Source organism: Pelophylax lessonae (genome assembly GCF_965119305.1).
Source record: "Pelophylax lessonae genome assembly, chromosome: 8".
Classification (NCBI taxonomy): Eukaryota; Metazoa; Chordata; class Amphibia; order Anura; family Ranidae; genus Pelophylax; species Pelophylax lessonae.
Window position 1 is genome coordinate 220,735,950 of NC_138775.1, and position 15,932 is coordinate 220,751,881.

The window sequence follows — 15,932 nt, forward strand, 5'->3', positions numbered from 1 at the left end:
TCTTCTGGGTTCGCGCGCTCCGGCTGTATGATTGGTCAGAGCCACGATAACATCACTCCTGCGCGTAGGAGCCCTCAGTTTGGGCACAAAGCACTAAAGTTTTGGCAGGTATGCCTGACCTACATACGCCAGTGACATCACCAGCTGCATCCAGGGTGAATATCTCCTAAATGGTGCACGTTTAGGCAATATTTATTTTACCTGAGCCATATTTATGAAGTAGTAAGACCAAACATTCACTGCAGTTGAATCTTCTTGGAGCATTTAAATGAGCAATTGATCCACCACCAGTGAATGTTTGGAGAGCATACATTACATTGTACATTAAAGCAGAGTTCCAGCCTAAACAAACTCACCTGTCCCAACGGTCCAGCGATGCGGCCGCCCGAAGCCTCGCTCTTCTCCCTCTCTCCTCCGCGGCGCCGGCATCATTGGTGTGGGCACCCGGCTGTGACAGTTTGCGGATTCACAGCCGGGTGCGAGTTGCGCTACGCGTCGTGATTGGCCGGCAATCTTCTGGGACCTCTGACATGTCCCAGAAGATTGCAGGGAGGGAGGGGGGAGAGGAGAACTTCCGCTCAGGGCGCCGTGGCGCTCAGAGCGGAAGTAAGAGCAGGTACATGTCAAAACTAGGTACCCGCTCCCCCCCCCCCCCCAAAAAAATGACATGCCAAATGTGGCATGTCAGGGGGTTAGAACTACCTGAAGTGGAAGTTCCACTTTTGGGTGGAACTCCGCTTTAAAAACAATTTTTGGAATGTGATTTTCCTGTAAAGATCTCCTTTGGAGAGACATCCAAAAGGCTTGAAACTGCTGCTGGGAGCTATGATGTCAGAAGCCCCAGCAGACTCAGAGCTGTCACTCAGGTGACACACTATAGCAGTGATGGTGAACCTTGGCAACCTAGAGGTTTTGGAACTACATTTCCCATGATGCTCATTCACTCTGCTGTGTAATTGAGCATGATGGGAAATGTAGTTCCAAAACATCTGGGGTGCCAATGTTCGCCATCACTGCATTATAGTATTTCTCTTCGCTCCTCACTTGGCATTAAGTGATAAAAAGGGGCGGAGGAGCAAGAGAGAATAATTAGTCACTCCTAGAAGAGGAAAGGGCTATGATCTTAGGGGAGGGCAGGGGCTGAGCAAAGGAACTGACTCTTTCTGAAGAAAATTTGTCAGCAAGTTCAGAGGCACACTGCAAGTTAATAAAAAATAATTTATTGAAAGCATAAAACCGGTTAGTCACAGGTCTCTAAACCCAAGATTTCAATGCAAAAGGTCCAAAGAGGGTATTTCCAATAAGAACAGTATTCATTCCCTGTCTGGTTCAGCTGTATCCCCTGTCAATTCTTCCACCACTACTGCCACATCTTCACGAGCCACACCTAAACCCAAGGAACAGACATTTGATGATCTCCCCCCCCCCCCCCCTCCCAAGAGGAACCCGGAAAAGACGTGAAAAATGCCACTTCCAAGGTCCAGCTGTCACTTTCACTGGCCGGTCTAGCTGGAGAAGCTGCTGCTAATGGGTGCACTCCATTCGCTTCAGTAGGTGAGATAAAGACCCCAGATGTTTCATTAACCACTTCTGGACCGGAAGGTTTTACCCCCTTATTGCCCAGACCATTTTTTGCGATACGCCAATGCGTTACTTTAACTGACAATTGCGTGTTCATGCGATGCTGTACCCAAATAAAATTAATGGGATTTTTTTACCCACAAATAGAGCTTTCTTTTGGTGGTATTTGATCACCTCTGCGATTTTTATTTTTTGCGCTATAAACAAAAAAGTGCCACAACTGAAAAAAAATGATCATTTTAGGCCAAAATGTATTCCGTCACATATCTTTTTGGAAAAAAAGAAAGAAATAAAAACTTTTTGGTCACGAACACCATAGTGAGAACAATCACTTTAGGATAAAAAAAAAAAAAAAAAACCTGTGTGCAGCAGTCCCCCTCGTACTTACTCGAGCCCCATCTTAATCCAGCAATGCCACAAAGTCCGTCCTCATTGGCTACGACAGCAGCGGGCGCCACTGACTCCCGCTACTGTCAAAGTTAGTGAGCCAATTAATGAGGAGAGGGATGGGGCCAAGCTGAGGCTCCGTGTCTGAATAGACACACAGAGCAGCAGCTTGGCTCAATTGCACCCATAGCAAGCTGCTTGCTGTGGGGGCACTCAGGAGGGAGGGGCAAGGAGCGCCGGCGAGGGACCTGAATAGGATCTGGGCTGCTCTTGTAAAACAACTATACAAAAGCAGGCAAGTAAGACTTTTTTTTTTTAACAGGTTTGCAAATGTTAGCTCTGACAGCAAAAGGGTTAAAGCATACCCAAGTTCTGCTATGCTTACCTCCCCTCCAGTGATCGGACATAAGCTAGTTCTGGCGCCAGTGCTGACATCTGAACCCAGTCTGGCATTTTTAGCCATCTCAATTGGCTGGCTTAGGATGATGTAACTCACGGAAAATATACACTAAGCTGTGCATGTGTGGCTCAATTACATTTAGGAGCTGGCAGTAAGAGGAGGAGCTATACAGGTTTGCTTCTTAACACCAAAAAAAAAAAAAAAAACACGCAGATTTTACTTGCAGAGACACAAGTTTACATGCACGTTAAAATCAGTTTAAATGTTTTTTTTCTTTGGGTTTTTTTTTTTTTTTTTTTTTTAGGATGCCCAGATAGTGATGACACTAGGGTGTGGTGTCTCTCTTCTGCCCTGTTCATACCACAATGTTGATGTCACATAGGTTTTTGTTTTTTTTTCAGAGCAGAAAAAATGCAGATTCCTTTGTAGAAAAAAAAAATATCCATTATACTACTTTGGAGCCTTAATCTCTGCGCTAAGGCGTCATGCATAAGGTCTTAGGCGCCATGCACACTGGAGATTTTTGCAGCTGCTCCTTGGGGTGTCAGGTGTTTTTTTTCCCTGCTTCCAAACTCCCCTGCATGTTACTGATATGTACACATAGGCTGTTAGAGTTTAGTGGCAGGAGAGGTTCCAAAAATGAACTGCATTTGAATCTAGGAGCAGCCCAAGCACCAGAAGCCTGTAAACACACCTAAACTCCTTACAACACCTTATACACCTTTGCAAGCGTCAGAGGTTTTTCCTGCCAGAAAGGCTTTTAGGAGTTTGCAAAACGTCTTATGTGCACCTTATGTGAAGGGTCACATAAGATCCACAGATTTGGAAGGTAAGTGAAACATGACTGGAATGTTGTATGTTTGCCACATTCAAGCAGATTTTAGCACTCGACACACGTCTTTTTTTTTTTTTCACTCAATTTTCTTCCATCTTGACTGCATAGTTTGTTTTAGTACCAATAAATTACCTTTAGTAAAGTTGTGAAATGAGTTTGTTAAACGGACATCCTGAAACGAACCACCAAAATAACTGATAAGCTTTTCGTTAACCTCTTTATTTACTTCTACTGACGGCCTATTTTACAGTTAAACCTTGCATAACACGGTACTTAAAGTATAGAAGCAGGGTCAGTACAACAGATGGCAGCTGGTATTTTCAGAAGGAAGACGTGGCCGGATCCATGCTTCTTTCAGAGCTGTGAGGGTTTTCATTAATGTTAAGGGGTAACTCCAATTTTGTTGGGGGGGGGGGGGGGGGGAGCAACCCCAATGCCCTCTGGGTGATTTATTTACATTGCAAAGATTTTAAACACATTTTACAGCAGAATAGGGCTTGTTTCTGTTGCTAGGAATAAAGCTGTATGTTGTACTATGTCCTTGAAATTCTAATTCCTGAATGGGAATGTCTGGGTTCAATCTAATCAGCTGATGCACTTTAAGGGTCTATGCACCCCAAGCAGTGGGAAAAGAGCAGAATATTGTACATGCATTTAGGCAAATATAGGTATCGACACTTAAAAGGATAAGTTTGCTTTTAAAATAAATAAATGCACATTTTCTTGCAGATAATAAATGCATATTACACACACACACATACATACATACATACAGGTCCATAAATATTGGGACATCGGCACAATTCTAATCATTTTGGCTCTATACACCACCACAATGGATTTGAAATGAAACAAACAAGATGTGCTTTAACTACAGACGTTCAGCTTTAATTTGAGGGTATTTACATCCAAATCAGGTGAACAGTGTAGGAATTACAACAGTTTGTATATGTGCCTCCCACTTTTAAAGAGACCAAAAAGTAATGGGACAGATTAACAATCATAAATCAAACTTTCACTTTTTAATACTTGGTTGCAAACCCTTTGCGGTCAATTACAGCCTGAAGTCTGGAACGCATAGACATCACCAGACGCTGGGTTTCATCCCTGGTGATGCTCTGCCAGGCCTCTACTGCAACTGTCTTCAGTTCCTGCTTGTTCTTGGGGCATTTTCCCTTCAGTTTTGTCTTCAGCAAGTGAAATGCATGCTCAATAAGAATTCAGGTCAGGTGATTGACTTGGCCATTGCATAACATTCCACTTCTTTCCCTTAAAAAAACTCTTTGGTTGCTTTCGCAGTATGCTTTGGGTCATTGTCCATCTGCACTATGCAGAGCCGTCCAATGAGTTCTGAATCATTTGGCTGAATATAAGCAGAGGATATTGCCTGAAACACTTCAGAATTCATTCTGTTGCTTTTGTCAGCAGTCACATCATCAATAAAGACAAGAGAACCAGTTCCATTGGCAGCCATACATGCCCACACCATGACACTACCACCACCATGCTTCACTGATGAGGTGGTATGCTTTGGATCATGAGCAGTTCCTTTCCTTCTCCATACTCCCCTCTTCCCATCACTCTGGTACAAGTTGATCTTGGTCTCATCTGTCCATAGGATGTTGTTCCAGAACTGTGAAGGCTTTTTAGATGTTGTTTGGCAAACTCTAATCTTGCCTTCCTGTTTTTGAGGCTCACCAATGGTTTACATCTTGTGGTGAACCCTCTGTATTCACTCTGGCGAAGTCTTCTATTGATCGTTGACTTTGACACACATACACCTACCTCCTGGAGAGTGTTCTTGATCTGGCCAACTATTGTGAAGGGTGTTTTCTTCACCAGGGAAAGAATTCTTCGGTCATCCACCACAGTTGTTTTCCGTGTTCTTCCAGGTCTTTTGGTGTTGCTGAGATCACCAATGCGTTCTTTCTTTTTAAGGATGTTCCAAACAGTTGATTTGGCCACACATAATGTTTTTGCTATGTCTCTGATGGGTTTGTTTTGTTTTTTCAGCCTAATGATGGCTTGCTTCACTGATAGTGACAACTCTTTGGATCTCATATTGAGAGTTGACAGCAAGATTCCAAATGCAAATAGCACACTTGAAATGAACTCTGGACCTTTTATCTGCTCCTTGTAAATGGGATAATGAGGGAATAGCACACACCTGGCCATGGAACAGCTGAGCAGTCAATTGTCCTATTACTTTTGGTCCCTTAAAAAGTGGGAGGCACATTTACAAACTGTTGTAATTCCTACACCTTTCACCTGATTTGGATGCAAATACCCTCAAATTAAAGCTGAACGTCTGTAGTTAAAGAACATCTTGTTTGTTTCATTTCAAATCCATTGTGGTGGTGTATAGAGCCAAAAAGATTAGAATTGTGTTGATGTCCCAATATTTATGGACCTGACTGTACATACACACCGTGGTAGTTCATTGAGAACTTCAAGCCAACAACCGCCAAGGATGTCAGGGTTTGTAGTTCATTCAGACACACTGAGCTGCGTGTCTGAATGATGCAGCCATGTGGGCAGAGCCTGTTTTCAAACCATGGCAGCTAGTACAGTGAACTCTCCCCCCCCCCCCCCCGCCGCTCTGCTGCCACAGGGAGGGGGGGGCAGCAGGCATAGCTGCAGTATTTGGAACATGTTACATGTTCCACCCGAACTTATCCTTTAACAAGAAATCAGTATTATATGGTACACAACAATACAATGGCATGGTGCACATATGGTGTTGTAGCATACACCCAGTGGAACCGTACATGGTCTCAATCATCAGCTGTGAGGAATAGGAAGAAGAATAGTGGGGGGGAGAAACTGATAGGACGGGGGGGGGGGGAAGAGAAAGGAAGAAAGGAAGGATGAACTGATAGTGAAAGCGGGACCAAGAAACCTACAACCTAGGTTCTTCAACCTAACAATTCCCCATTTTGTCAAATTTAAGAGGACGATTCCTACTAGCGTAGGTAAGCTTGTGCATAGGTAGGGTATTATTTAGGGATCGACTGAATATCAGTGGGGCCGATATTCACTTTTGTTTTTTAACATCGGTATCGGCCACAAACCTGTCGATATGACCAATATTGCTTCGAGTGGCAAGTGTACCGCTAGATTTAAAAAAAAAAAAAAAAAGATAGTATTCAAAAACAGCCAAACTTGGCGTTTTGAATACTTATATGTGCAGAGGAGGGGTTTGGGGGTCTTACAGACCCTAGATCCCTCCATAAAGAGTGCCTGTCATTGCCTATCACGGTCACAAGGGATGTTTACATCAATAAGGCCCCTTTCACACAGGCGGAACGTTCAGATCGCCTGTCCGTTGTTTTTTTCGCGGATCTGAACGGATGCCACATGCATCTCTATGGGGCATCGGATGTCCGCTGACATCTGATCCGATCCGTCAAATTTGGACGGATGGAAACCCTATTTTCCATCCGTCCAGTGGATCGGATGGGAATGGACAGGCGACCCGTTCTCATCCGATTCCTCCATAGAGAACAGCAGGGACCTGACAGCTCTGTCTCTGCACACAGCACAGAGACAGAGCTGCCATTCGCCTGCTCAGCGGGGGGAAATCGGTGGATGGATCCCCGCTGAGAAAAACAGAGTCCGCCAACGGACTCTACAGTATGAAAGGGGCCTAACAGTGATTAAAAAAAAAAAAAAAAAGACAGTGTAAAAATAAATAAACCCTTTAAATGTGCAGAATATCGGCACCTAATATGGGCCTGAAGGGTGGCCAGAAAATCAGTATCAATCCTGATAAAAAAACAATATCGGTCGATCCCTAGTATTATTAATAGTCAATTTCCAATTAGTCAGAAGGGCAGAGGATTTCAATTTTAGAAGAATTTCACGTCTAGCATTGAAGGCAGAGTAGAACACAAAAAGCCTTTTGTATTTAGTTCGGACCACACCCTCCACAAGTCCCAGCAACCACAGGGTATGGTACATCAGGAGAGAGGTCACCCAGTGTTGTCAGTGTCTACCACTCACCGCCAAAAGGCTTTGTAGCCTAGAGCAAAGCCACAAAAAACATAAAAAAATGAGCCTGGATCAAGCCCATAGTGAAAACAAGTATCAGAGGGACCAGGGTAAATACTAGATAGGCACCAAGGGGTATAATAGACTCCCTTTAACACTAACCGGTTATCGGCTCTCTTTTCCCTTCCTCTTGATGGCAGCGTGAGGAAAGGAAAGCCGATAACCGGCTTGTATTTACACCATGATTAGCTGTCATTGGATACAGGTGATCATATGGTAAAAGGCCGTTGTGATTGGCCCTTTACCCTGATCTGTGATCAGCTGAGTCTGAAAGATCACAGGGCGTGCAGGCAGCGAGATCGGAAGGCCGTCCACAGACGTCCCCCCTGCAAAGTAAGCCCACGCTGTAGCCATTTTTCAGCTATAACACATAACACCAGGCAGGAAAGGGTTAAAGTTTAAATCTTTACATATAACAAGTTAAGTGATTGGCCTCCTACATAAGTTTTACCTGTTTATCATCTGCAGTCTTCTATTCTCTACAGTCATTCAAAGTGCAGAATTTATATAGCTTGTCTGAGCTTTCAGAAATCAGGGGATGGAGTGCTGAAAATACACACTGCAGAGTTCAGTGAGCAGAACCAATTGGAGGAGAGGGGAGGGGAAGGGGACAGCCCCCTCCCTTTACATAGGAACAGAGCTGAGGCTGTATATCTGCTTCTGCTAGGACGCCCCTCCTTGTCACCATTTTTTTTCTTGGTGTCAGAAAAAGTGAATCATGCTGATAGAGGAAGGAAGCAGCAGACAGAAATTAGACACTGTGTGCTCTAGATTGAGACAAGTACACACTATAGAGGAATATGCTTTGTTCATAATTCATATCCGAGTTTTACAACCACTTTAAAAGGTTTATATCAATAAAGAGCTAGTGTAAGTGAAAAGCAGGCCTGCAGTAATGCAAGACCAAAACAACAAAGTATATGATTGAAAGACTGTCTTGTAATGCTTTTATACATCAGCCAATCACATTCAAAACGTTCGTTCTCCAAGTTTTAATCTAAGCAGCTGCTTTGAGAAAACAGACAGCTTCTACTGCAGACACTGAATTATATCATATGGCATGCCTTCTTACCATTTGCGTTTGCCTTCATAATCAAAGAAGCCTGGCTTCGAAGTATTGCACTTTCCAACTTTTACCTGCCAAGAAAGATAAACATTATTAAACGTTGCTATGTACTCAGCTAATGACTCAGGGCATCAGATCTGGTTGTCCCTGAACAACTGGTGTGAGAACTATCAGCAGATGCATAATGACCAAAAGTAAGAGCACGTTCTCTGTGCCGTTCTTATTACCTGCTTGTATCTGGCATAAAACACATAGCGGGGAAAAGGTAGTATGAGAACATGGTCAGTAGAGGGCGCACCAGGGACTTATGCCCCGTACACACGCACCGATTGTCGGCCGAACGATCGGCCATCTTTTGTCCAGTGCTGTTGTGTTGGTTGAAAAGTGCTCTAGACTGCACACGAATTTTGTCGGCCAACAACAACCAACTTCAGAAGTGAAGTCATGTGCTGGTTTACTTTCCGTGCGTTTTTTCTTCTCTGAGCATGCCCAGTCTTGCTCATCTGGCTTTTGTCGGCCGAAATCTGTACTGACTGATGAACAATCGGCCGTTCTGGTGACGGCCAACAAAATGTTATAGCATGCAGACCAGATTTTGTTCGGCCGAAAAGTCGCAGTCGGTTGTCGGAAGCATCATACTAATAATCCGACAATCGGCCGATCGGACGTTGGCCGAACATTTACGGCCGACAATCGGTACGTGTGTACGGGGCTTTAGTGTCATTATTTGCTTATAGCAACATACAGTATGATATGGGGGGGGGGGGCACTCATAAATGATACCATAGACTAGAAGAGCTAAACACTGACCCAGCAGTGCGTGCTTGTAGCTGGCACAGAAATTCTAATGAATTAAAAGTAGGCTTCTGTTTTTTTTAAAGAATCATACTTACCTAAGTGGATGCAGCATCTGCCCTCCCAACGGGTCTAAACACCGAGCAATCAAACACTGCTGATCGCTCAGTTCTCAGGACTCCCTGAGCAGAGAAGCTGGTGACTATCGTCAGCGATGTTTGCTCTAACCCCCCCATGCTCACTGGAGCGCTGGGCTGTGGAGGGGGCAGAAGCAGCCAGGTCAGGTTCTCTGCGGCTCGCTGACAGGCTAAACCAGGTGCCAGACCGGCTTTGTGACGTTAACCCCTGCTGGAAAGGGGTCACAGGAGTACAGAACAATCTGCAGTCCTGTGATCCACAGGAGAAGTACAGGCAAATGAGCTTTGGTTGTACTCACACTTGAAAGTGGCATTAAAAGTATTCATACATATGCCAATTGGATACGGGTTTCTCTCCTTCAATGGAGCTGGTTCACACAGCTCCGGGGAGGCCATGATTTGCATTCAAAAAGGGTGCTGTGTTTCTTCGGTTCCGATTCAGGTGCGATTTCAGGCAAAAATTCTGACTTTATTCACACCTGAACTGGTGAACAGGGACATGCCGGAGCCTAGGCACGAACCCGCGACCGCATATGTGTGATCCCGGCCTTAACCACTTCTGGACCGGGCCTTTTTCTGACTCTTGTTGTTTACAAGTTAAATTCATTTTTTTTTTTGCTAGAAAATTACGAACCCCCAAACATTATAGATATTTTAGGAGAGACCCTAGAAAATAAATTGGAAATCATTCCAATATTTTTTATCACACCATATTTGCGCAGCGATCTTACAAACTCAATTTTTTGGGGAAAAAATACACTTTTAAAAAATAATGAAAAAAATAAGAAAACAGTAAAGTTAGCCCAATTTTCTTTCCGTAATATGAAAGAATGTTACACTGAGTAAATAGATACCCAACATGTCATGCTTCAAAATTGCACACGCTCGTGGAATGGCGACAAACTTTGGTACTTAAAAATCCCCATAGGCGACACTTTACAGGTTAACAGTTTAGAGTTACAGAGGTCTAGGGCTAGACTTTTCGCTCTAACGATCGGGAAACCTCACGTGTGGTTTGAACACCATTTACATATATGGGCGCGACTTGCATATGCGTTCGCTTCTTCGTTCGAGCCAACGGTGATGGATCGCTTTAATTATTTTTTTTTCCTATTTAATTTTATTTACAAACATCCCTTGTAATAGTAATAAGCATGACAGAACCTCTTAAGGCTGCATTCACACTTGAGCGTAGCGTTTTTTACCGCGATTTTTACTGCGATTTTTTCAGGCGTTTTTCATTGACATCTATCAAAAACGCTGGTAATCAGCCCAAAAAGAAGCTCATGTACTTTTTTCAGCTACAGGCATTTTGCAAAACGCTCAGATGTGAACAGGGGCCATTTAAATGAATGGGGTTTTACTTGTTGGGCGTTTTGGAAGCGTTTCTTTTGAGCGTTTTTGGAGCTGAAAACGCCCAGGTGTGAATGGAGCCTTAGAGCCGGTTCACACTGATGCGGCTGCGGCGATCGCATGTAATGTCGGAGCGCACTGCTCCTTCATTACATGCGATCGGCTGTGCGGTGCGAGTTTAGCCATACACTTTGTATGGCTAAATTCGCACCGCACCCGCAGCAAAGACGCACAGGACCCTTTTTTGCAGCCGCATCAGGATCGGATCACACAGCGGTTCACACTTGTGCGATCTGATCCTGTGCGAACTGCAAGATCGCACTGCGATATGCGATCAAACTGGGGGTGTCGTTAAGATTACATTGACACCCCCAGCGTATCGCATATGGCAGTGTGAACTGCCAGGGGTGCGTTTGCAATGCGGGAACAGGCTGTGAATTCGCAGCCTTCCCGCATCGCATAAGTGTGAACTGGGGCTTAATGTGAGATCTGGGGTCAAATGATCTCACATCTACACTAAAAAAGAAAACAAAAAAAATGGGCTCTTCAAAACCATTGCTAGGAAGTGACGTATGACGTCGCTCCGGTCCTCAAAGGCCAAACAGTCGAGTGAAAGACATCTTTCCCTCACTCCACTTCCTGCCTGAGAGGACAGCGGACCGGATCATTTTCCCTGCTACCAACGGCTCCGGTAAGCGAGGAAAACAACTGGGAGTTGGGGGCACCTCTCCCATCGCCCATAAAGGTGATCCCGCAGCAAATCCACCACTGGGACCACCCTTCTGTTAAAACAGACCTCCCGCCATTTAAAAAAATACTGGGGTTATGGTAGCTATCTGCTACCATAACCCCTGTTTTTAACGCCAAAGTACCGACGTAAATACAGGGTGGGCGGTCCGTAAGTGGTTAAACTATGTATAACAACCATGTCATACTTACCTGCTCTGTGCAGTGGTTTTGCAGAGAGCAGTCCCAATCTTCTTCTTGGGTCCCTTGCTGGGGCTCTTGGCTCCTCCCCCTTGACCAGTGTCCCAATAGCAAGCAGCTTGCTATGGGAGCAATGATGCTCACTCGCTCCTGAGCCCTCCTCTATGTGTCCATAAGACACAGAGTGTGACATGGTCCTGCCTCCCGCTCATTGGCTGTGATCGGCAGCAGTTGTGGCTTGCATACAAGGCATGCTGGATTCAACAGCAATGAACAGACCCATGAGAAGGATGGTGGCATCGGCACTTGTGTGCATTATATTACCTGCTTGCACTAGGCTTAGCATAAGATGGTGGAAGAGCAAGGTGGTGACACGATAAACAAAGGTGACACCAGCTACCCAGCACCAGTTGCTCCTAGCTGACATAGAGCATACAATGGACTCCAGAACTGGGAACTCTAATGGCGCTTTTCCACTGCATGGAACCGAACGGTTCGGCTTGCTTTTGCGCTTTTCCACTGCATGGTACGGTGTTGGAGCGGTTCAGTACGGTACGGCGGCGCTTTTCTATTACATGGAACCGAACGGTACGGCTCGCTTAAACAGTACCACCTCGGTTGGGGTTCCAAGAGGGCCGTACCGATATCTTATCCCACAATCCTTTGCATGCAGCCTTGACTGTTTGTCACTACTAGCCACTGATTGGTCAGAGAATCATTGTTATCCCACCCACTTACTACTTTAGTGGAAAAGCAAACCGTACCGAACCGTTCCAACACCGTACCATGCGTTTCCATACAGTGGAAAACCAAACCGAGCCAATCAGGGCCGAGTGGAGCCAAGCCGGTACTTGCAGTGGAAAAGTGCCATTAGACTTGTATATGAAGTCAGATGAGGGAAAACTTCAAGCAAGCTCCATAGCTCTGGTGAGACGGCTCCCACACAGCAAGGCCTCCCTGATGGCCAACCCAGCAGTAGATCAGACCATAGAAATACAGAAAGGAGCACCCAACCAAAACCAGATGAAAGTCCAAGACGTGGTTGATAAAAGTCCTATAAACACTACCAATGTGTTTTGGGGACAACACCACTCCCTCTTATCAGGGTTTAACACAGCAGAACGTGGATGGACTCTGATAAGCCATGATGAAGGGGAGTGGTGTTGCACTCAAAACGAGTTGGCTGTTTTTATAGAATTTTTTTTTTACCAGCAATTAAAATGATCCTAGGCACGCATGTGGTTTTGGTCTGATATACAGAATGCAATGGCTGGAGCAGACAAGAGACACAAGATAGATGGACCTCCAGGAATCATTACCTGCCCATCCCTGACAAAGTATGACTGGTGTGAGAGCACATGACTGATGAAGAGGACACGGGGGGGGGGCTCATTATCTGCCTATCCCTGACATAAGGTATGACTGGTGTAGGATCATGTGGGGAATGAAGAGGACACGGGGGGGGATAAAATGGATGGGGGGGCGACACCTGGAGGATGACTATAGGGCAGTGATAGCGACCCTTGGCACCCCAGATGCTTTGGAACTACATTTCCCATGATGCTTATTGCACTCTGCAGTGTAGTTGAGCATCATGGGAAATGTAGTTCCAAAACATCTGGGGAGCCAAGGTTCACCATCACTGCAATGGGGGGGGGGGGGGAGGGGTCATTACTTGCTAGTATCCAGCATACAGTATAGGGAGGTGTTGGAGGGCACACACAGAGTGTCACGTAGGAGGGGAACACACAAGCATGGAGGGCATCACATAGGAGGGGGTCACGCACATGGAGGGGGTCATGTAGGAGGAGGGGGGGGTCAAACACGGAGGGGGTCATGCAGGAGGGGACACGCGTGGAGGGGGTCATGCAGGAGTGGCCACACCTGGAGGGGGTCATGTAGGAGGGGCCTGCACAAGGAGGAGCCACACATAGAGGGGGTCATGTAGGAGGGGCCACACATGGAGAGGGTCAAGTAGGAGGGGTCACACATGGAGAGGGGTCATGCAGGAGGGGCCACACATGGAGAGGGGTCATGCAGGAGGGGCCACACATAGAGGGGGTCATGCAGGAGGGGCCACACATGGAGGGGATCTGGAGGGGATCATGCAGGAGGGGCCACACATGGAGGGGGGTCATGTAGGAGGGGCCACACATGGAGGGGGTCATGTAGGAGGGGCCACACATGGAGGGGGTCATGTAGGAGGGGCCACACATGCAGAGTGTCATTACCTGCTTGTACCTGGCATACAGGTATAGGAGTTGCTCGGTGGAGGCCACATGGGCCAGGCTCTGGGCGTGTCTGGCAGCCTGCTCGAAGTGGGCACTGAGCTCCTCCCCCTCCAGCAAGAAGTCCCCGAGATCCCCGCACCCCCCTGAACAGGCCTCCCCGGAGCTGAACTCCTCTAACACCTCAGGAGACGCCATGCCCGGAGCTCACACACAACCCGCCCGCATAGTCTGCCCGAAACTCCGGCCTTGCACCGCCGAACGGACACCTTTCCCCACACTGCACCGGCACCCCAGCACCCACTGGCATCCGGGATTTTAAACTGGCAAAAGGGTACTGCGCATGTGCAGAACCCCGACAGGGATCCGACAGTGCGCATGTGCGGTGCTGATGACACGAGACTGGCCGGGAATTGTGTGCTGTCAGTGAGATGTCATGTACGATCATGTGCAGGATAATCATCATCATCACATTCCATCCATATCATCTACTATATTCATCTCATTACATTCCATATCATCTACTATATTCATCTCATTACATTCCATATCATCTACTATATATATTCATATCATCACATTCCATCCATATCATCTACTATATTCATCTCATTACATTCCATATCATCTACTATATTCATATCATTATATTACATATCATCTCCTATATTCATATCATTACATTCCATATCATCTACTATATTCATATCATTATATTCCATATCATCTACTATAATCATATCATTACATTCCGTATCATCTACTATATTCATATCATTATATTCCATATCATCTCCTATATTCATATCATTATATTCCATATCATCTCCTATATTCATCTCATTATATTCCATATCATCTACTATATTCATATCATTATATTCCATATCATCTCCTATATTCATATCATTATTTTCCATATCATCTACTATATTCATCTCATTATATTCCATATCATCTCCTATATTCATATCATTATATTCCATATCATATACTATATTCATATCATTATATTCCATATCATCTCCTATATTAATCTCATTCTATTCCATATCATCTACTATATTCATATCATTACATTCCATATCATCTATATATATTCATATCATTACATTCCATATCATCTCCTATATTCATCTCATTCTATTCCATATCATCTACTATATTCATATCATTATATTACATATCATCTACTATATTCATATCATTACATTCCATAGCATCTACTATATTCATATCATCACATTCCATATCATCTACTATATTCATATCATTATATTCCATATCATCTACTATATTCATATCATTACATTCCATATCATCTACTATATTCATATCATTACATTCCATATCATCTCCTATATTCATCTCATTCTATTCCATATCATCTACTATATTCATCTCATTATATTCCATATCATCTACTATATTCATCTCATTATATTACATATCATCTACTATATTCATATCATCACATTCCATATCATCTACTATATTCATATCATTATATTCCATATCATCTACTATATTCATATCATTACATTCCATATCATCTACTATATGCATCTCATTACATTCCATATCATCTACTATATTCATCTCATTGTATTCCATATCATCTACTATATTCATATCATTATATTCCATATCATCTCCTATATTCATATCATTACATTCCATATCATCTACTATAATCATATCATTACATTCCATATCATCTACTATATTCATCTCATTATATTCCATATCATCTCCTATATTCATATCATTATATTCCATATCATCTCCTATATTCATATCATTATATTCCATATCATCTCCTATATTCATCTCATTATATTCCATATCATCTACTATATTCATATCATTATATTCCATATCATCTCCTATATTCATCTCATTATATTCCATATCATCTACTATATTCATCTCATTATATTCCATATCATCTCCTATATTCATATCATTATATTCCATATCATCTACTATATTCATATCATTATATTCCATATCATCTCCTATATTAATCTCATTCTATTCCATATCATCTACTATATTCATATCATTACATTCCATATCATCTACTATATTCATATCATTACATTCCATATCATCTCCTATATTCATCTCATTCTATTCCATATCATCTACTATATTCATATCATTATATTAC

At 43.9% G+C, this 15,932-nt stretch overlaps 1 protein-coding gene across 1 annotated transcript in view; it reads right to left on the reverse strand.

The window, feature by feature from the left end:
• The window catches only part of ACBD6 (acyl-CoA binding domain containing 6), a 151,959-nt gene extending 137,851 nt beyond the window's left edge, over positions 1 to 14,108 (reverse strand). Inside the window, exons 1-2 of the mRNA XM_082264923.1 lie at positions 13,763 to 14,108; positions 8,326 to 8,390 (exon numbers count right to left, since the gene is read on the reverse strand). Of these exons, the coding sequence (XP_082121049.1) occupies positions 8,326 to 8,390; positions 13,763 to 13,957 (260 nt within the window). The 5' untranslated portion in view covers positions 13,958 to 14,108. The remainder of the gene's footprint in view (positions 1 to 8,325; positions 8,391 to 13,762) is intronic.
• Between the last annotated feature and the right edge of the window lie 1,824 nt (positions 14,109 to 15,932).